Source organism: Salmo trutta, chromosome 23 (genome assembly GCF_901001165.1).
Source record: "Salmo trutta chromosome 23, fSalTru1.1, whole genome shotgun sequence".
Lineage (NCBI taxonomy): Eukaryota > Metazoa > Chordata > Actinopteri > Salmoniformes > Salmonidae > Salmo > Salmo trutta.
The window spans coordinates 41,454,083-41,475,004 of NC_042979.1; the positions used below are offsets into that span (position 1 = coordinate 41,454,083).

Sequence of the window (20,922 nt, forward strand, 5' to 3'; positions counted from 1 at the left end):
AGCCTTGTCTTTTTATACATTTAGCAGTGAGAATATAGCTGGTGTAGGAACTGATGGAGGTGTTTCCCCAAAACATGATCTTTAGAACAAAGATTAAGTTCATTGGTAGGCAATGGACGAACAATAATTTAACTCTAAAGATGTTCTTTATGTTTTGGGGAAAAATAACTATTCTGCGTTCTGCTGTGCCTGTCCTTCAGGAATCTCTTTGATAGCGGTGGATGAGGCTCATTGTATCTCTGAGTGGGGACATGACTTCAGAGGTGCATACAGGAGTCTGGGGAACCTGAAGAGAAGTCTACCTAACGTAAGAACATTAGTCTCTCATTGCATACATCGTTTGGTGATGCTAAAGAAAAATGTCCATCCTGAATGGACAATAAAGTTTAATTCTATCACAGGCAGCCATCATCTTAAACAATATATTATCAATTAGAGGCAATCCTCCGTCATAATTCTTATGTAGTCATGTCATAATGAGGACATAACAGATGTTGCATAACACGGTCAGCTACATAATTCTATGTATCATGGACAGTTGGCAAACGCTGACATCATTCTTATGGTACTCTTATGTGCAGGACTTACGATGGTGTCAAGTGAAAGTTTTACCAGGATTGTGAACGTCTGTGTTCAGGTTCCCGTTGACTGTGTTCAGGTTCCCGTTGACTGTGTTCAGGTTCCCGTTGACTGTGTTCAGGTTCCCGTTGACTGTGTTCCAGGTTCCCGTTGACTGTGTTCCAGGTTCCCGTTGACTGTGTTCCAGGTTCCCGTTGACTGTGTTCCAGGTTCCCGTTGACTGTGTTCCAGGTTCCCGTTGACTGTGTTCAGGTTCCCGTTGACTGTGTTCCAGGTTCCCGTTGACTGTGTTCCAGGTTCCCGTTGACTGTGTTCCAGGTTCCCGTTGACTGTGTTCCAGGTTCCCGTTGACTGTGTTCAGGTTCCCGTTGACTGTGTTCCAGGTTCCCACTGACTCTGTTCCGTGTTTAGGTTCCCATCGTGGCGCTGACTGCCACTGCAAGCCCATCCATCAGGGAGGACATAGTGAAGAGTCTGAACCTGGAGCGACCCATCGTCACCTGCACCTCCTTCGACCGTCCCAACCTCTACCTGGACGTCAACCGCAAGTCTGGGGGCGTGTTTCAGGACCTGAATGGCTTCCTGAAGAAGTCCACCGGGTAGGCCCATATATTAATTGCTTATAGGTCAAAATATATTTAGGTCCATATACTGAATGAAGGTTAATAATATATTTAAGTAGACCTACATGATGTTGGTTTTTAATACAGTATATGTACTGTATATATGCTTTTGGGAATATTGGTGAATATGGTGCCAGCTTTTATCACAGTAATGATATTAATACCCATGTTTTGTTTGTATAGGAAAAGATGACATCCAATGTCTTTGAGCAGATGCTGGATATAAAAATGTATTCGGCAGATGATACTCGGCACAATGCACTCTTATCCTCCCACAACTTTTCGACCAATTAGATCAAAATGGCTTTTTTTGTTTGTTTTTTTGTCTCATTTCCTGTCGGCTATTTCAGGGGGGATTATGAGTTTGAAGGGTCCTCCATTGTGTACTGCCCCTCGAGGAAAGAGGCTGAGCGTGTGACCTCCACTCTGACCTCGCTGGGTGTCACGTGTGGCGTATACCACGCTGGTCTGGGCATCAAACAGAGGAGGGAGACCCAGCATCGCTTCATGAGGGACGAAATCCAGGTGTGCTTTTAAATCTTTAACAAACAAAAACAAGTTTCAAATATTTTAAATGAAATCCAGGTGGGTTAGATTTATTGCTATACTGTGTAGAGATTGATAGTAGCAAAATATATGCCACATTTAGTTGAATTAGTCTCTTCTTTCCAAATATAAATCAGTTTGTGGTACTTTGCAAATTCTATACAGGCATGAAAACACATAAAAACCATTGTCCACCTCTGTATGCAAGCATACTTATATGGTTTTGTTAATTGTTTTCAGTGTATTGTGGCTACAGTTGCTTTTGGAATGGGGATAAATAAGGCTGACATCAGGAAGGTGATCCATTATGGAGCCCCTAAGGAGATGGAATCTTACTACCAGGAGATTGGACGTGCTGGGAGAGATGGACTTCCAAGTGCCTGCCACGTCCTGTGGGCACCAGCAGATCTAAAATTAAACAGGTCACACTTTTTTTGTGATTATGTTATGAGAATGTAATTTAAAAAAAAAAAAAATATATATATATATATATATATATATATATATATATATATATTAGTTCATAAACGGTAAACAAGACAGTTATAATAAATAATACTGTCTGTCTTGGCATGAAGCCTTCAGAGTTCAGATTAGTGAAACCCAGACCTGAACTCAGTCTTTTGTTGTTGTTCTGTAAAGGTTTCTCATCAACCAGGTAGCAAACAACAAATACCGGGGCTACAAGCTCAAAATGATGGGCAAAATGGACTTGTATCTCAACTCATCCAAGTGCAGAAGGAAGTAAGTCTTGTTCCTGCTCAGTCTTGTTCCGTAATGAGTGATACATGTTTTAGGTACATATCAGTATATTGTGTCTATAGCTACCTGTATTCAAAGTATTGCTTCACATTTCATTTCTCTTTAGGCTGATCCTCTCCCACTTTGAAGACAAACAGCTTCGAAAGGTGACCTCGGGCATCATGGGAACTGACCAGTGCTGTGATAACTGCCGATCTGGGTGGGTGTTTTGCCAGCAATTTTCTATTCTGTTCTATGTAAAATAACATCCACATGTTCTTTTAGCTCCACATAACATGCACTGTTTACTGTGTTCTGTTTCCACCATCTTTGGGTTCTTTTAGACCAGGGCTGCCCAACCCTTTTCCTGGAGATCTACTGTCCTGTAGGTTTTCACTCCAACCCTCTTCCTGGAGATCTGCTGTCCTGTAGGTTTTCACTCCAACCCTCTTCCTGGAGATCTGCTGTCCTGTAGGTTTTCACTCCAACCCTCTTCCTGGAGATCTACTGTCCTGTAGGTTTTCACTCCAACCCTCTTCCTGGAGATCTGCTGTCCTGTAGGTTTTCACTCCAACCCTCTTCCTGGAGATCTGCTGTCCTGTAGGGTTTCACTCCAACCCTCTTCCTGGAGATCTGCTGTCCTGTAGGGTTTCACTGCAACCCTCTTCCTGGAGATATACTGTCCTGTAGGACCTGTTTTAGATCATCCATTGGGAATGTGTGTGTTTTCAGGGCGGTTAACAGAGTCGGTGTAAATGATACAGTCGACGGCGGGCGTCAGGACTACGGTGTGTTGGCATTCCAGCTGATGGGAGCCGTCAGTGCTATGGGGGAGAGATTTGGCTCCGCAGCCCCCATCCTGTTCCTCCGTGGATCAGTGAGTTTGAGAGTTTTGGGCTGGGTCATGTTCATTAGGGCATACTGGAACAAAACAGAAAAATGAAAATGATCGTGTCCAGGTTGTCCCACCCTGTTTCCGTTAGTCTACTTGGTGCCTAATGAACATGACCTTGTTGTTCTTCTTCTTCCAGTACTCTCAAAGGGTTCCTGAGAAGTACCGGTGCCACCCTCTGTTTGGAGCTGGGAAAAGTGTCTCTGAGCCCTGCTGGAAAGCCCTGTCACGGGAGCTGATGAATGAGGAATACCTGAAGGATGCCACCGGCGCTAGCAAGTTCTGTATCCTCTGTAAAATCACCCCCAAGGTACGACATAACATATCACGACAACACAACATATATCACAAGATTCGGGCTGCGGAGCTGAATCTCTTCCCCATAGCACTGACGACAACATAACACTACATACAGTGCATTCGGAAAGTATTCAGACCCCTTTTTCCATATTTTGTTACATTACAGCCTTATTCCAAAATGGATTAAAACACATTTTTCCCTCAATCTACACACAATACCCCATTATGACAGTGAAAACAGGTTTTTAGACATTTTTGCAAATGGATTAAAAATAACACGCATACCTTATTTACGTGACTTTGCTATGAGACTCGAAATTAGCTCAGGTGCATCCTGTTTCCATTGATCATCATTGAGATGTTTTTACAACTTGGAGTCCACCTGTGGTAAATTCAATTGATTGGACATGATTTGGAAAGACACATACCAGTCTATATAAGGTCCCACAGTTGACAGTGAATGTCAGAGAAAAAACCAAGCCATGAGTTCAAAGGAATTGTCCGTAGAGCTCCAAGACAGGATTGTATCGAGGCACATGTATGGGGAAGGGTACCAAAAAATGTCTACAGCATTGAAGGTCCCAAAGAACACAGTGGCCTCCATTTTTAAATAGAATAAGTTTGGAACCACCAAGACTCTTCCTAGAGGTGGCAGCCCCGGACAAACTGAGCAATCGGGGGGGAGAAGGGCCTTGGTCAGGGAGGTGACCAACAACTCAGTGGTCACTCTGACAGAGCTCTAGAGGTCTTCTGTGATGGGAGAACCTTCCAGAAGGACAACCATCTCTGCAGCACTCCACCAATCAGGCCTTTATGGAAGAATGGCCAGACGGAAGCCACTCCTCAGTAAAAGGCACATGACAGGCCGCTTGGAGTTTGCTAAAAGGCACCAAAGGAAAGCAAGATTGAACTCTTTGGCCTGACTACCAAGCGTCACATCTCGAGGAAACCTGGCACCATCCCTACGGTGAAGCATGGTGGTGGCAGCATCATACTGTGGGGATGTTTTTCAACGGCAGGGACTGGGAGACTAGTCAGGATCGAGGGAAAGATGAACGGAGCAAAGTACAGAGATCTTTGATGAAAACCTGCTCAGGACCTCAGACTGGGGCCATGGTTCACCTTCCAACAGGACAACGACCCTGAGCACACAGCCAAGACAACGCAGGAGTGGCTTCGGGACAAGTCTCTGAATGTTCTTGAGTGGCCCTGCCAGAGCCCGGACTTGAATCCGATCGAACATCTCTGGAGAGACCTGAAAATAGCTGGGTAGTGACACTCCCCATCCAACCTGACAGAGCTTGAGAGGATCTACAGAGAAGAATAAGAGAAACTCCCCAAATACAGGTGTGCCAAGCTTGTAGCGTCATACCCAAGAAGACTTGCTGCCAAAGATGCTTCAACAAAGTACTGAGTAAAGGGTCTGAATACTTATGTAAACGTGATATTTCAGTTTTTGCTTTGGCATTATGGGGTATTGTGTGTAGATTGGGGGGGGGGGGGGGGGGACCACATTTAATACATTTTAGAATAACGTGAAAAAGTCAAGGGGTCTGAATACTACAGCATAACACAACAGTATATTCTATACTACTGTCTCAGGACCGTTTCTCAGACTGGAATCAGTTATTTTGGATACCTGGTGGTAGTGTAAATGTTATGTCTTTGACAGTTTGTTTTGTCTTTAAATCCACAATTGTCAATGTGTTTATGGCTGAAACGTATTTCTAAGCATACTGCCTGGAGAAATTGGGTGTAGTGAGCATGTTGGCTGTTCCTGAGGCGACCACTAGGGGCGACCACTTACTACAGCTTTCTATATTATGTGTCTTATACAGGGATGGGTTCAATTCCATTTCAATATATCATTCTTATTCAAAGGGGAGGTGGTGGCTGAGTCGAGCCCTGGATGAGAAACAGAGAACCCTCCTGCTCCAGTCGAGTGACCCTGACCTCAACACCTGGTCTGCACTAAGGTATACACTACGTAGTACACTACCATATTCTACTGCTCCTTAGTGTGCACACTCGTTAGGGGGAGAGCGCAGGCGCTAGGGGGAGAGCGCAGGCGCTAGGGGGAGAGCGCAGGCGCTAGGGGGAGAGCGCGGGCGCGAGGGGGAGAGCGCAGTCGTTAGGGGGAGAGCGCGGGCGCTAGGGGGAGAGCGAGAGCGCGGGCGAGGGGGAGAGCGCGGGCAAGTGCCTTTCAATCAGGATGGCTTCGAGAGGCTCATCCGGGTCGTGTTCATTAGGGCACACCGTCGAGAAACGTTTTGCAAGACAACCAAAATGAGCATTCCTTATTGGACAAACAATAGATAGTATTTCCCAGTTTCAGACAGTTTTCTTAAAATGTGTGCATTTTGAACATAACCCTGTTCTAGCCTGGCTTAGCTTCCAGAGGAGCCATTGGGAAAGTGTTAATTTGGTTATATAATTATGTTATGCCCTATTCGCACGGGACTAGTATTACTAGAGAACGATGGGTATGTAATTATTCCTACCCCAGAATGTTCGTTATTTCAGAGGACGATTCGGACGGGATTAGTCTTTTCCAAACTGCCCGCTGTAATAATTGTTTTTTTTCTCAATAAATTGAAGCCTGGAAGTTTTTTGTTTTATTTTTTTTTAATTCTAGGCATGAAGATATTTCAACATGTCCAGGTAATAACAGGCGACACCTAACCTGAGCTTGGGTCCAAAGTTTCTAAACCAGACCACACCATTTTTGGTATAGTGTCACAATCAGTAGCGGTGTGTGGGTAAAATCAATGGTGAAGCCCAGCCAGGGTGGAAAAAGCCATATTACAAGCTGTGTTGTGAATAATTGTTGTTTCTGCTCTATAACCCGTTAGTTCATACGCCACTGTGATTATATAAAGCCAAGACAACAGGCAGAATAAATTCAACCACACATACATTTGTTTCATCACAAGACCAGAGAGCAACATCTGTCTGAAGTCCACAAAGCGTATAGCTTGATCCCTTCCCCATACTCGTAGAGGAACGCCAATACCACCATCCTCTCTTTCACGTTGCCAAAACGATCTATGACTCTAACATATAGTAGTTTACATTATTTTAGTTGTTGTCCTAGGTCTAACTTACTTTCATGTGCAACGATGAGCCAGCTAGTTAACATTAGCCTACTATATCTAGCTACATATGCAGGGTGTGATGGTTGGATCAGAATCTATGGCTAATTTAGGAAAGAGACTATTTTAGCTAGCTAGCCACCGGAGGACAATGTTTTTTCTTCTTTCAATTACGTTTTGATGTAATGTGATTGGTCTATAGCCAAATCCAAACTGGTTTCTCTTAATACTTTTTCATCGCGGTAGTCACTCAGTTTAGCTAAACGCTGATTGGCTATTCTTTTTATTTTATCAAGGGGAGCCAAATTCTTGCTGAATTCCCTTGCTATTAAACTCAATGCTATGGGCGCCAACATTGTCATACTCTTTTTGACCAGACAGAATCAGATACATGGCCTACACATAGAGGCGCTGTTTTGCTTTCTCTGGTGAGATGCATTCAGCCACTTGCAAATTGAAGGACAATTCTAGTAGTCTTTTTTTTTTTTTTTTTTTTTTTTTCCTCCAATTGTTTTTGGGAAGCTTGGCTTCCCTTGTCATACACGAATACACGCCACTGGTCGCCATAATATTTTAATTGAGGAAGTTGTATCATAATCATTAGGATATTGGTAGCGATCCACAGTAGAAGACATCATAAATGCCCCCCTAGAAAGTGAACTTGTCATTTCTAAAAGTTTAGCTCGATGTAATGCTGTTTTATTAACAGCAAGGGTTGCATTAAATATTTGTTTTACTTTTTTACTTGGCGACGTTCAATTAGTTGGCAGAAAACGTAGAAACAAAAGCATTCACTGTGAAAGTTGATACATGTTGGCCCTTCATATATACAATGCCATGAAAAAGTATTTGCCCCCGTTCTGATTTTTTTCTATTTTTTATAGTGAATGTTATGAGATCTTCAACCAAAACCTAGTATTAGATAAAGAACCTGAGTTTACACATTTATTCATATAAGTTATGCAACACCCAATTCCCCTGTGAAAAAGTCATTGTTAGTGGGCCAAAATTCCTCCACAGCAATGTGAGAGAGTGATCAACAACTACAGGAAGTATTTGGTTGCAGTCATTGCAGCTAAAGGTGGCACAACCAGTTATTGAGTGTAAGGGAGGCAGTTATTTTTTCACACAGGGGCATTGTTTGTTTTTTTTATTTTATGAAATAAATTAAGTATAATTGTTGTTATTTGTTCACCCATGTTCCCTTTATCTAATATCAGGTTTTGGTTGAAGATCTGATAACGTTCAGTATCACAAATGTGCAAAACTAGGGCATTAGAAAGGGGGCAAATACTTTTTCACGGCACTGTAGGTTTTGCACAGCACTTTGTTTTAAGCATATATTTATTTTACTTAGCTATTGTTTTCTTGCTCAATCCATGAGCGACACGCAGACATTTCTCTCAATACACATGGCTGTCGATTCGCAGAAGACTATATTCAGAGGACCTTGGATTTAATCGCAAACAGTTTCTTTTTTTTCGGTTGGAATTACTCTCCTGCTATGTAAAAATGACCCACATGGCATATTTGGACCGGACTTAAATGACGGATGTGGTGATTTGTGCTTGTGCACATAATTACATGTCCCTATCATCCCCAGTAAAACTGATCCTGTGTGAATAGGGATATAGGAGCAACCAGCTGTTCCCACACATCAACAAAACAGTTTGTAAAAACATCAAAGAGATCAAAGTTAACACAACGTTGAGGTGCCAAATGGGGCATGTCTCCTGGCATTTGGCATGAAATTAAATCTCTGAAATCTGTACAGTAAATTCACATATAATACAGCTGGTAAGCAGGCTCCAAGACAGCTTCTGCCCTCAAGCCATAAGACTGCTAAATAGTTCATTAATGGTTACCCAAACCATTGATCTGGTACTCCCTGTATATAGCTGCACATTGATCTGGTACTCCCTGTATATAGCTGCACATTGATCTGGTACTCCCTGTATATAGCTGCACATTGATCTGGTACTGGTACTCCCTGTATATAGCTGCACATTGATCTGGTACTCCCTGTATATAGCTGCACATTGATCTGGTACTGGTACTCCCTGTATATAGCTGCACATTGATCTGGTACTCCCTGTATATAGCTGCACATTGATCTGGTACTGGTACTCCCTGTATATAGCTGCACATTGATCTGGTACTGGTACTCCCTGTATATAGCTGCACATTGATCTGGTACTCCCTGTATATAGCTGCACATTGATCTCGTACTCCCTGTATATAGCTGCACATTGATCTCGTACTCCCTGTATATAGCTGCACATTGATCTCGTACTCTGCTCCCAAGTGGCGCAGCGGTCTAAGACACTGCATCTCAGTGCAAGTGGCGTCACTACAGTCCCTGGTTTGAATCCAGGCTGTATCACATCGGGCCGTGATTGGGAGTCCCATAGGGCGTTGCACAATTGGCCCAGAGTCGTCCGGGTTAGAGGGTTTGGCCGGGGTAGGCCGTCATTGAAAATAAGCATTTGTTCTTAACTGACTTGTCTAGTTAAATAAAACGTATAGCTCCTTTCTTGTGTATTTTATTCCTCTTGTTACTATTTCACGGTTAAGTCTACACCCGTTGTATTCGGTGCATGTGACAAATACATTATTTTATTAGATTTGAAAAAAAGCTGTAATTCTAGACGAATTTTGTATATTGTGTTCCGTAATGACATGTTTATAATATTTAGTGTAATTCCAGATTTTCTAGGCTTTGGGAAAGGGAAGTTATTTGGGATTATTAGTGTGTGTGTGGTGCAGATGCGATGCCTCTGGAATGTCATCAGCTTGTCAGCATCCCTGAGAGCTGTGTAGTGGAGGTTAGTGTAGCCAAAGCATTATTTTAAAACTCTCTTGTTCTTGACAAGGCCTCCATATTCTTCCCTGGCTCCACCATCCTGCAGCTGTCTCCTTTTAAATGAGTGTGAAATGGTGCAAATCACCACCATGATATGGCTCCTGGATGTATCAATGTGTTGGCTTTATCTTCTTCCTCTCTGTGTCATAGTGCTCCTTTCTGGCTCTCTCCACACACGCACACACACGTGTTTTCTTTGGCTTCCAGTCACGTTCTGCCCTTGACTTTCTTTCAGTCCTTTAGTAAATGCTTACTCTTAGAGCGAGTCACATTGGCGGTGTTATTTTGTGGAGCTGTGTTCTGTTTCATCCTAACAGAAGAGGGATCAATTATCAAATGCCTCAAAAATGCAAAGCTCACTAAACATGTTTAATTTGATTAAAATGTCGCCTTTGTCTGGTACTGTGTAGGCTGTTTGGTGAACACTTTCACCAGTAGTTAGGTGTCTTCATGCTACACATAGTTATTCAATCATTGGTGAGTAGTCACAGGGAATTCTGTCAACCCAGTACAAAAAGCTCTGTCTCTGATTTCAGACAAAAGCAGAACCCTGCAGCGACCATCACTAATGCCCCTGACAGACAGTATTCCACCTCTCAGGTGAGTGTGTTCTGGAGGATTGGTACAGAGAGAATGACTAGCCTCCATCACTAATGCCCCTGACAGACAGTATTCCACCTCTCAGGTGAGTGTGTTCTAGAGGATTGGTACAGAGAGAATGACTAGCCTCCATCACTAATGTTTTTACAGATCTGATTATTTGGTCCCACTTTAAACAAAGTATAACTTATAAAGGCTTTTTAAGCATACATAAAAGCTTCATAAGCACTACATAAATGCTTCACAAATCTACAAGCGTATGTCATACTCTATAAATGCTGTGTAAAAGGTGACAAATCCTTCCCACTGTAGGGTGAGCTGCCAGATGTCATAACACACTGTATCAATTGTGTATAAACATACAGTATGACATGCGCTTATAGATTTGTGAAGCATTTATGTATGCTTTATTTATGCCTTTATAAGTTGTACTTGGTTTAAAGTGGGCCTATTTTTATTTTTTGTAACACTTAAGTGCCAACAAATACTTTCTCATGCCACAACACTATTGAAGAGCATGTTATAGATGGAAAATGTTTGACGATCAATAAGTGTTGAATATGTAAAATGTGTTATTTTCTTTTTTTTAATATTAAAAAAATATAAATAATTCCCTGTCTCTCCACAGAACAATGGGTTAAATGTCTGTTCTAGGCCAGTCAACAGCAAATCTATCCAGAAGTTGGACATGTCTACTGGCAGGTATGAAGAGGTTGATGTCGAGAATAGAGGACATGATATTTGCCTGTTTATGTGTACTTAGTTTGTTCGGATCCAATTTTGCAGTGTGAAACCTGTGAAACAACACAATAGGTGAATATTTTAATAAAAGTATATGGTTTCCCAGACACCATTTTAAGACTTGGACTAAAAAGCCCTTTCAATGGAACTTTTCCATTGATTAATGCTTTTTAGTCCAAGACTAGGCTTGGTATGTGTTCTGGAAACCAGCCCTTAGGTTATAGGAAGATATGAATTCTCGGGTTTGATGGCTTTTCGTCACATATTTTTTGTGACAGGACGCCAACCAAGTTGTTGACCCAGGTAGCGATGTCCAAACCACAGCCAGACCCCATCTCCGCCAGAGAGCTTGAACTGCAGGTAGAGTCAACAGAACAATAATCCATTCTCCCTTTTTAAGATGCACTCTATTTGATGAAACCAGTCAATTCAATAAATCGTTATTGTCCCCAAAAGGTAATTCGATTGCATCAATTACAAGACAAAGTACAGTGACACACATCACATTTGCACAAAGACTGGCAGACATAAGAAAAGAATACAAAATAAATAATATGGAGAACACTTACTTATTATGGACAATGATCTTGTATGTAAGTCCCCATCAATGTGCTGCCTCCCATATAAATATATGCTGTGAAACGTGATCTTGCAGAGCCTCTCGTTTCATGGTCCGTGTACTGTAATTCCAGATAGGATTAAAAAGAAAAGCAGGCTTCTCGTATGCTGCCTATAGCTCATTGCATTACATGTCATAATTTGTTGGTTCTTACTGATGTTCCTCTCTTGTAAATATCTCTGTAATTTGTTGTTCCATAGACGGTGTTGTACGCCAAGCTGGTTGCTGAACGACAGAAACTGGCCAGTGAGAAGGACATCCCACCGGCCATACTGGCCACCAACAAAATCCTCCTGGATATGGCCAAGATGAGGTAGTGGGTTGATGGGGGTCTGCCTTCATGTATGGTGACTCACTTCGTCTTGTTCACTTTTCAGGAGTCGGTAGTCATAATTAGTCTTGAATTTAGTGGGACATGTACAGTACCAGTCAAAAGTTTGGACACACCTACTCGTTTAAGGGTTTTTCTTAAATTTGTACTATTTTCTACATTGTAGTGAAGACATCAAAACTATGAAATAACACATGGAATCATGTAGAAACCAAAAAAGTGTTAAACAAATCAAAATATATTTTAGATTCTTGAAAGTAGCCACCCTTTGCCTTCATGTCAGCTTTGCACATTGTTGGCATTCTCTCAACCAGCTTCATGAGGAATGCTTTTCCAACAGTCTTGCAGGAGTTCCCACATATGCTGAGCACTTGTTGGCTGCTTTTCCTTCACTCTGCGGTCCAACTCATCCCAAACCATCTCGGTTGGGTTTGCGGTCGGGTGATTGTGGAGGCCAGGTTATCTGATGCTGCACTCATCACTCTCCTTCTTGGTTACATAGCCCTTACACAGCCTGGAGGTGTGTTAGGTCATTGTCCTGTTAAACAAATGATAGTCCCACTAAGCGCAAACCAGATGGGATGGTGTATCGCTGCAGAATGCTGTGGTAGCCATGCTGGTTAAGTGTGCCTTGAATTCTAAATAAATCTCTGGCAGTGTCACTAGCAAAGCAACCCCACAGCATTACACCACCTCCTCCATGCTTCATGGTGGGAACCACACATGCGGAGATGATCCGTTAACCTACTCTGCGTCTCATAAATACACGGCAGTTGGAACCAAAAATCGCAGATTTAAGGACAGATTTCCACCGGTCTAATGTCCATTGCTTGTGTTTCTTGGCCCAAGCAAGTCTCTTCTTATTGGTAGTGTTTTTTTGTTGTTGCAGCAATTCACGCTGATTCACGCTGTCTCCTCTGAGGCCTGATTCACGCTGTCTCCTCTGAACAGTTGATGTTGAGATGTTACTTGAACTCTAGCATTTATTTGGGCTGCAATTTCTGAGGCTGGTAACTCTAAAGAACTTATCCTCTGCAGAAGAGGTAACTCTGGGTCTTCCTTTCCTGTGGTGGTCTTCATGAGGCAGTTTCATCATAGCGCTTGATGGTTTTTGCGACTGCACGTGAATAAACTTTCAAAGTTCTTAAAGTAATGATGGACTGTCGTTTCTTTTTGTCCGTTTTGAGATGTTCTTGCCGTAATATGGACCTGGTCTTTTACCAAATAGGGCTATGTAATGTATACCACCCCTACCTTGTCACAACACAACTGATTGGCTCAAACGCATTAAGAAGGAAAGAAATTCCACAAATTAACTTTTAACATGGCACACCTGTTCATTGAAATGCATTCTAGGTGACTAACTCACGAAACTGGTTGAGAGAATAGAGTGCAAAGTGGTCATCAAGGCAAAGGGTGTCTACTTTGAAGAATCTCAAATATTAAATATATTTTGAATTGGTTACTACATGATTCCATGTGTGTTATTTCTTAGTTCTGATGTCTTCACTATTATTTTACAATGTGTAAAAAGAAAAACCCTTGAATGAGTAGGTGTGCCCAAACATTTGACTGGTAAACAAACATATGCAGGTTAACAAAGCTGGTGGTCAAAACAGGTCATAGCCACAGACCTCCCTGGTTGTTTGGCAAGATCTGTGTTCATACTGATATGTAATTAGCATTTAACATGCTGCTGTATTAAAATAACTACTAGTGAGTAATAATCTATCCATAAATGGAAAAGAGTAAATATATTCAGTGTACTGTTTGCTAGTTGATGATGGCGTTGGTGTTTTGCAGGCCGTGCACTGTGTCCAGTCTGAAGCAGGTGGATGGTGTGTCTGAGGCAAAGTCCAGCATGCTTACACCCCTCCTCAAAACCATAACAAGTTTCTGTGAGCTTCACAACTTGAAAGTAAGTCATGTCCATAATTGGCTATGATTCGACTATCATAAACCATAAGTTAATCCTACATGATCATAACAATTGACCTCATTACTTGTTCCTAAATGTGTTTTCCCAGATCCTACTACCAACAACATGGCAAACAACACATTGGCTGGTATTTGTACAGTGTGTTGTTCAACAATGTCTTAAATTCTTGTCTGTTGTCCAGGTGGACTCCTCGACTCTAGCTGCAGCCCCAGGTCCAGAGAGCGTTAGGGGGGCGGTGACCGGGAGGTCCTCCTCTCTACCCAACAGTATTGCCATCACCTACAGACTGTTCCAGGAGGAGGGCAAGAGCATGGTTAGAGAGCCCTGTTTAGTCCTGGCTACATGAAATGGCCGTCTGCTTTTTATTTATTTCAATAGGGGATCTTTTCACAATGAGTCTTTCTACATGAGCCTTTCTCCTACAGTTTCTGCAACTATGGTGGAAGTCAAACCAGGCCTGTATTACACTATGGTGTAATAAAAAATATATGTATTTTCATTTTAGGGCTGTATTCAAATTTGATATTCATATCAAATCAAATTTATTTATATAGCCCTTCTTACATCAGCTGATCTCTCAAAGTGTTGTACAGAAACCCAGCCTAAAACCCCAAACAGCAAGCAATGCAGGTGTAGAAGCACGGTGGCTGGGAAAACTCCCTAGAAAGGCCAAAACCTAGGAAGAAACCTAGAGAGGAACCAGGCTATATTCATACCACCACTAACATGCATATATCTGGACATTGAGGACGATGGACGATTTAGGTGCACAGACCTGACCTCAATTTCCACCTACTGTGCTCCTCAACTGACACCGTCCATTATGAGCACTATAGGCATGTAATGTGTTGTTCTTAAAGATATGTGTGTGTTGTTCTTAAAGATATGTGTGTGTTGTATTCAGAGGCAGGTGTCTGATGTGCGCAGTTTACCCGTTGCTGTGCTAGAAACTCAGTTGATCCAGGCCTTCAGGGCAAACTACCCACTGGACACAGAGAGAGCTGGTCTAACAACCGCCATACGAACTACCATCAGCCGCATCATCCAGTCACACCCTGTCAACTCTGGTACGAACATATCACTTCCTGTATCGCTCAAAATTAGATTAGATCTGTCTCATCTAGGTTGAGAAAAACTGCATTAAACACTAGCCTGGTCCCAGATCTGTTGTCTCCTCCTGTAGCCTGGCCCAGATCTGTTTATGCTCTTGCCAACTCCGTTGTTGTCATTGTGAAGGGGCAGAAGCAGATTGACCCAGGCTACATTAAACTTTTATTTACCAAGATAAACAATCTTATCACGTCCCGACATGGTTTAGGGCCAGCAGATTTCCCAGATCAGAAAAAACTCCTGAGTAGGAGTGCTGATCTTGGATCAGGTTTCCCCTCTTTTTCAATATGATGTAAAAGGCGAAACCGATCCTAGATCTGTACTTCTACTATGAGACGCTTCGGCTACATTAACACAGGCAGTCTTATTCAAAAAAAATTATCTAATTGAGAACCCCTCTCTCCCCACTGACAAACCTTGTCGCTCTCGACTAACCCCTCTTTCCCCAGACCTCAGTGACATCAAGGCCATTCGAGCCAGAGTCCCCGACGACATCAGCACCTTCCTCATCCAGTTGACTGTGGAGCTGCTGCAGAGACAGGGGATGCCCACGGCGCCACCTGCTGTTTCCACCAGCCTACAGCAGCCTGAGCTCACCTGGATAGAACCAGAGGTCAATATAAGATTTTTGTTATACATCTGTCAATTAGCAGACGCTTTTATCTAGGGATGTAACGATTCACCAATACGCATCGGTCCCAGATTCAAGTATTTAAGATACTAGTGCATCCGTCCACGGACCCCAAACCGATCCAAATGTAGCATGCATCGGTCCACTGACCCCAAACAATAGATTTGATTTAGATTGTTCAGGTTCACCATCTGAAATAGTTTTGGTAAACAATCAGTGTTCATGGTCATTTTTAGATATACAGGGTAAAGTTGATGATTTCATAACAAGGACAGCAATCACGTTTTGCGAGGTGCGCTGCATCGCTGATGTGAGAGGAAAAAAATGTTACTTCCAAACGGTCAAAACCAATCCATTTTTAGATGATTTGGGGGGGGGGGGGGGTCCAAAATTGTGATTCAAATCAGCAAAAAATAAATCCTCTCACTGTCAACTGTCTTTATTTTCAGCAAACTTAACATGTGTAAATATTTGTTTAACAAGAGTCAACAACTGAGACAAACTGAACAAGTTCCACAGACACGTGACTAACACAAATGGAATAATGTGTCCCTGAACAAAGGGGGGTCAAAATCAAAAGTAACAGTCAGTATCTGGTGTGGCCATCAGCTGCATTAAATACTGCAGTGCATCTCCTCCTCATGGACTGCACCAGATTTGCCAGTTCTTGCTGTGAGATGTTACCCCACTCTTCCACCAAGGCACCTGCAAATTCCCGGACAATTCTGGGGGGAATGGCCCTAGCCCTCACCCTTCGAGCCAACAGGTCCCAGACGTGCTCAATGGGATTGAGATCCGGGCTCTTCGCTGGCCATGGTAGAACACTGACATTCCTGTCTTGCAGGAAATCACGCACAGAACGAGCAGTATGGCTGGTGGCATTGTCATGCTGGAGGGTCATGTCAGGATGAGCCTGCAGGAAGGGTACTACATGAGGGAGGAGGATGTCTTCCCTGTAACGCACAGCGTTGAGATTGCCTGCAATGTCAACAAGCTCAGTCTGATGATGCTGTGACACCGCCCCAGACCATCTGGTGTACCAAAATGCAATGATGCTGTCGTTGTGATTGAAGCGTTACACGACTGTATTCCCTTGTTTTATTTCTCCTTCATTGGGTTACAACAGGTGTAAGTCTCTCTCATGAGGGTCTCTCTCCCCTGTATGCTGACATATCATACTTTCTGATTAGAAATGGGCTTATGTCAGGTACTTTATTAATCCTTATTATCAAGCCCAGAATGTAGCCGTCATTTGATGTACATATCACTACTCCTTATGAACAACGCTACTATCTATCTACAGTGCCTTAAAGTATTCACACCACCTGACTTTTTCCACATTTTGTTGTTACAGTCTGAATTGAACATTTTATTAAATTGAGATATTGTGCCACTGGTCTACACACAATACCCCATAATGTCAAAGTGGAATTATGTTTGGAGAAATGTTTACATGAATTGTCTTGTGTCAATAAGTATTCAACCCCTTTGTTACGGCAAGCCTAAATTAGGGTTAGGGTTAATAAAAAACAAAGTGCGTCACAAGTTGCATGGACTCACTTTGTGTGCAATAGGTGTTACTACATAATTCGCCATGGATTTATTTTATATTCAGATTGTGCTCGTGACACAGCCTTCTCAGCTGATGTATGCCTTTCAAATACACCTGTGTGACGGTTAATTTCTCAGTGTGGTTGATAACTCCACCAATGTGAAGGCATAATGATATCTCCAGCCCTAGAGTTGTGCACTATAGTCTCTTTCTCTCTCTCTCTCTCCCTGTACACGCTCCTTCGCTCTCTTTTCCCTCTTTCCCCACTCTCTCTTCTCCTCCCCCTCTCTCCTCCTCTCCCTCTATGGCCACTCTTGTCAGTGCAGAGCCCAATCTCTCTCTCGGGCTGCTCTAGTCCCCATTAAGGGGACAGGCTTTAAAGGCTGACATCTGGTGCCTTCCTCTCAGACTGATTACTACAGGGGACCTATTTCCTTAAAGGCTGACGCAGCACGACAAGCCCGGCCCCATGCCCCAGCCAAGCTTCATGACCCAGCCTGGCCCCTGTCCTCAGCCCCACTGCCCAGCCTATCCCCACTCCCCTCTCCAGATGTGAAAGCAGCTTGAGAGGTTTTTCACACCACTGGTCCTCTTCTACATGGGAGTCATCTCCCTCGTTGCTTTTGAGTCCATGTTAGTGGCTCATAGTGACATTTAACACTGTCAGTTTGGGTAGGATTTTGTTGCAGTTGTAAATACTAGTTCCTAATGGAAGTCATATGTGACATCATTCATTAGCACTAAGTAGGCACTTCATTTGTGTGTTTCTTCCAGGACAAACCGGTGAGAGAACCTTCCTTCCACAAGCCAGTGAGGACAGAAAAAGCCCTAGCCCAGCCAGCCCCCATCAAGCTATCCCCAGCCCAGCCAGCCCCAGTGGAGCCACCCCCACCCCAACCGGTCGGTTGGTCAGCAGTCGGACTCCCAGACGAGATGGAGATGAGTATGGAAGAGGATGACCTGTTCAGGGATCTTCCAATGCCAGAGGTAATGTTCAGCTAACAAAAACAGATTTTAAAACTAGCCTGTACTTTTTACACCAATACACCTCTGCAGAAACCTATCTGCATTTGTGGACTAACATTATTTGCAGTATGTCTCAGTCAATGTGTCATCCTACTAAAGATGGTGTTGTCTTCTTTCTCTCCCTGGTAGGAAGTGGGTCCCATCCCAGAGTATGTCCTTGCCCCTAAGGCTCTTACTGCAGCCACCAAGGCTGTCCCCCGGACCAGTGCAGTGAAGCTGGCATCCTGGAACCAGGAGCCGCTGGATGAGGACACACAGGAACTCTTCAGTGACTCCCCCCCTCAGGTATAAGTTATTGATTTTCTGTGGTTTTCCCAGCCTAGAAAAAGTGGGTTTCACTCACGATATGAAACGATGTACCAGACCTATTATTTTTGTTGCAAAATAGACACATTTGATTCACAAATATAACAAGTGTCAATGTGTGGGGTACGTGATGATATAACAAAAATATTTCTTACATTTCAACCAAGACGATGAATACGTATTATTTTCAATGGATCACTTTTTAAGATATTAACTGTGGATTTAATCATCAATAAAGCAGAGGAGGTTAAATATCTGCTCTCATCAGCATCAGGCTTCCATCAACTTTAATAACTGTCTCCCAAAAATCCCTTTCCCTGCATTAAAGAAACTACTCAGTAAGCCTTTTCAAAACCCTGGGAAAACTCCACTAAGTGGAGATGTGCAACAGCTTCCAGTCTGTACTTCCAGTGTGTGGAGCTCTCTAGGTCAACGTCAGTGCTCTCGTTCAGCTGTTGATCTCTCTTCCCTGGGTGTCCACACTAAGGTCCTCATTTCCACATCGAATTGCATGGAGCTGAACTCATTAGCATAAATCCAGATAGAATTGGGCTTGATGGAAGGTATTACTATCTCACCCACTCCCGTAGTTTAAAGTCCTCAATAGAAAGGGAAGTCGTGTCATTGACCCACTGAAATGATGCATTATGCATACACTAACTGGTCGTTTTGTAGTCATTCTGGTGTCCGGCTGGCAGTGTGACTAGAAATACCGTCACACAGTTGTAGTGATAAGATGGTCGCCACTGGTTCATCTTACTTAGACCCCTGCCATCCTCCAGGTGTGGTTTTCACAGAGCAGATGGTTTGAGAGCTGTTTAATACCGACGATCGCGTGCAACTTAAGAGATCTCCCTGATGACACGGGTGGTGATCTTGTGCCCTGACATGCAGGAATTCACCATAAATCCAAAACAATAACAGATCTGCGCCAGATGAGCCCACAGCATGATGTCCACCCGCCCCAGTCAGGCGAACACATAGACCCGCTGGTTAATGCAGAGTTAATTGTTATTCGCCACAAAGGGCTTTGTTTATTTGTGACGTTCTCCAGAGGGTCGTGACCCTTGGATCTCGCTAATCCCACACGGGAGGATTGATGGAAACGCGGTGTCCCCCGTCTAACGAGATGAGTGTGCCCTGGCTTTGCCTGGAGCTGGTTTACGGTTAACCTCTGTCCTAGGGTCAGCGCTCAGCGGGAGCATCTTGAACGCCCTTTGACCTCCTTTAACCCTATCAGTCCCGAGACCCCTGCAAAAATCGGCTTTTCATTTATCTGACTTTCATTTATCTGCATGTCCAGTCCTTATATTTAGCCTCACTATGAATTGTTGTACCATGTCCTGTTCAGGACAACCAGGGCTACAAGTACAACATAGCACTATTTGATATAAACTGTGATATAAACTGAGTTTTATGGACAAATATCAATTTTTAAAAAATTAAGTCCGCCAAAGCAAAAACCTGATAAATGAATTTATAGAAGGCTGTAAGTACAGAAATGGTTTGCTCTGTGGGAAATTAATATCCGACTACTGTGTGGAGTTTGACAGCAACTTATTACAGTATATGATTTCCCTTTTTTTGAACCCCTTACCATAATGACTCTTATATAGCAAAACGTGTGTTTGTGAGTCTCAGCTTTTTTTATAGCTTTTTAATAGTTTGTCGAATTCTACAGACGTTTTTGTCAAAAGACCCGGTCCCCTTCGGGGACCCGCCCTTGTCTCATAAACACTGCTCTGGCTCAGCCCTCTTTAGCTCAAACACACAATGTTTAAAAGGGGTTAGAAGTCCAAATGGCGCCAGCGTCGCGGTGGGACTCGTGGGTTAAAGGTCATAGGAAACCCCTGCTGTGGCGAGGGTCTGCAGTGGTCAGCACAGTCTGCAGTGGTCAGGAGCTGGGACCAGGCTGCAGTGGTCAGCTCAGTCTGCAGTGGTCAAGAGCTGGGACCAGGCTGCAGTGGTCAGCACAGTCTGCAGTGGTCAAGAGCTGGGACCAGGCTGCAGTGGTCAGCACAGTCTGCAGTGGTCAAGAGCTGGGACCAGGCTGCAGTGGTCAGCACAGTCTGCAGTGGTCAGGAGCTGGGACCAGGCTGCAGTGGTCAGCACAGTCTGCAGTGGTCAGGAGCTGGGACCAGGCTGCAGTGGTCAGGAGACTTGAGTTATGTCTGTCTCTCCACAACTGACTGAATTTCTTCACCATGATCAATTTGTAAAATTTTTTTATCAGTGTTTCATATCAAAGAAAAACCCTCAATCATTCATTGTTGATGTGAATGTGTACTTGAAAGCTTTATTTTTTCCACCTTCTCCACACGTTCCACTGTGCCTCCTATTCATGGTAACGTGTAGATCAATATGTGCATTAGAGCTCCCTCTAAATAGATCACCAGCCGGATCCGTTCTCCCCTTCACCGAGCGGCGGCGG

At 43.3% G+C, this 20,922-nt stretch overlaps 1 protein-coding gene across 7 annotated transcripts in view; it reads left to right on the forward strand.

Annotated features, from left to right (window-relative positions):
• Window positions 1–20,922, forward strand: part of wrn (WRN RecQ like helicase) — a 43,168-nt gene that overhangs the window by 19,331 nt on the left and 2,915 nt on the right. For all 7 annotated transcript variants that reach the window (XM_029710343.1, XM_029710342.1, XM_029710340.1 and 4 more), the window contains exons 17-35: window positions 201–307; window positions 991–1,178; window positions 1,553–1,727; window positions 1,989–2,170; window positions 2,391–2,492; window positions 2,617–2,709; window positions 3,222–3,366; window positions 3,521–3,691; window positions 5,563–5,657; window positions 10,173–10,236; window positions 10,865–10,938; window positions 11,256–11,337; window positions 11,797–11,909; window positions 13,731–13,845; window positions 14,048–14,179; window positions 14,771–14,933; window positions 15,426–15,589; window positions 17,934–18,146; window positions 18,315–18,470. In XM_029710343.1, coding sequence (XP_029566203.1) covers window positions 201–307; window positions 991–1,178; window positions 1,553–1,727; window positions 1,989–2,170; window positions 2,391–2,492; window positions 2,617–2,709; window positions 3,222–3,366; window positions 3,521–3,691; window positions 5,563–5,657; window positions 10,173–10,236; window positions 10,865–10,938; window positions 11,256–11,337; window positions 11,797–11,909; window positions 13,731–13,845; window positions 14,048–14,179; window positions 14,771–14,933; window positions 15,426–15,589; window positions 17,934–18,146; window positions 18,315–18,470 — 2,534 coding nt within the window. The remainder of the gene's footprint in view (window positions 1–200; window positions 308–990; window positions 1,179–1,552; window positions 1,728–1,988; window positions 2,171–2,390; window positions 2,493–2,616; window positions 2,710–3,221; window positions 3,367–3,520; window positions 3,692–5,562; window positions 5,658–10,172; window positions 10,237–10,864; window positions 10,939–11,255; window positions 11,338–11,796; window positions 11,910–13,730; window positions 13,846–14,047; window positions 14,180–14,770; window positions 14,934–15,425; window positions 15,590–17,933; window positions 18,147–18,314; window positions 18,471–20,922) is intronic.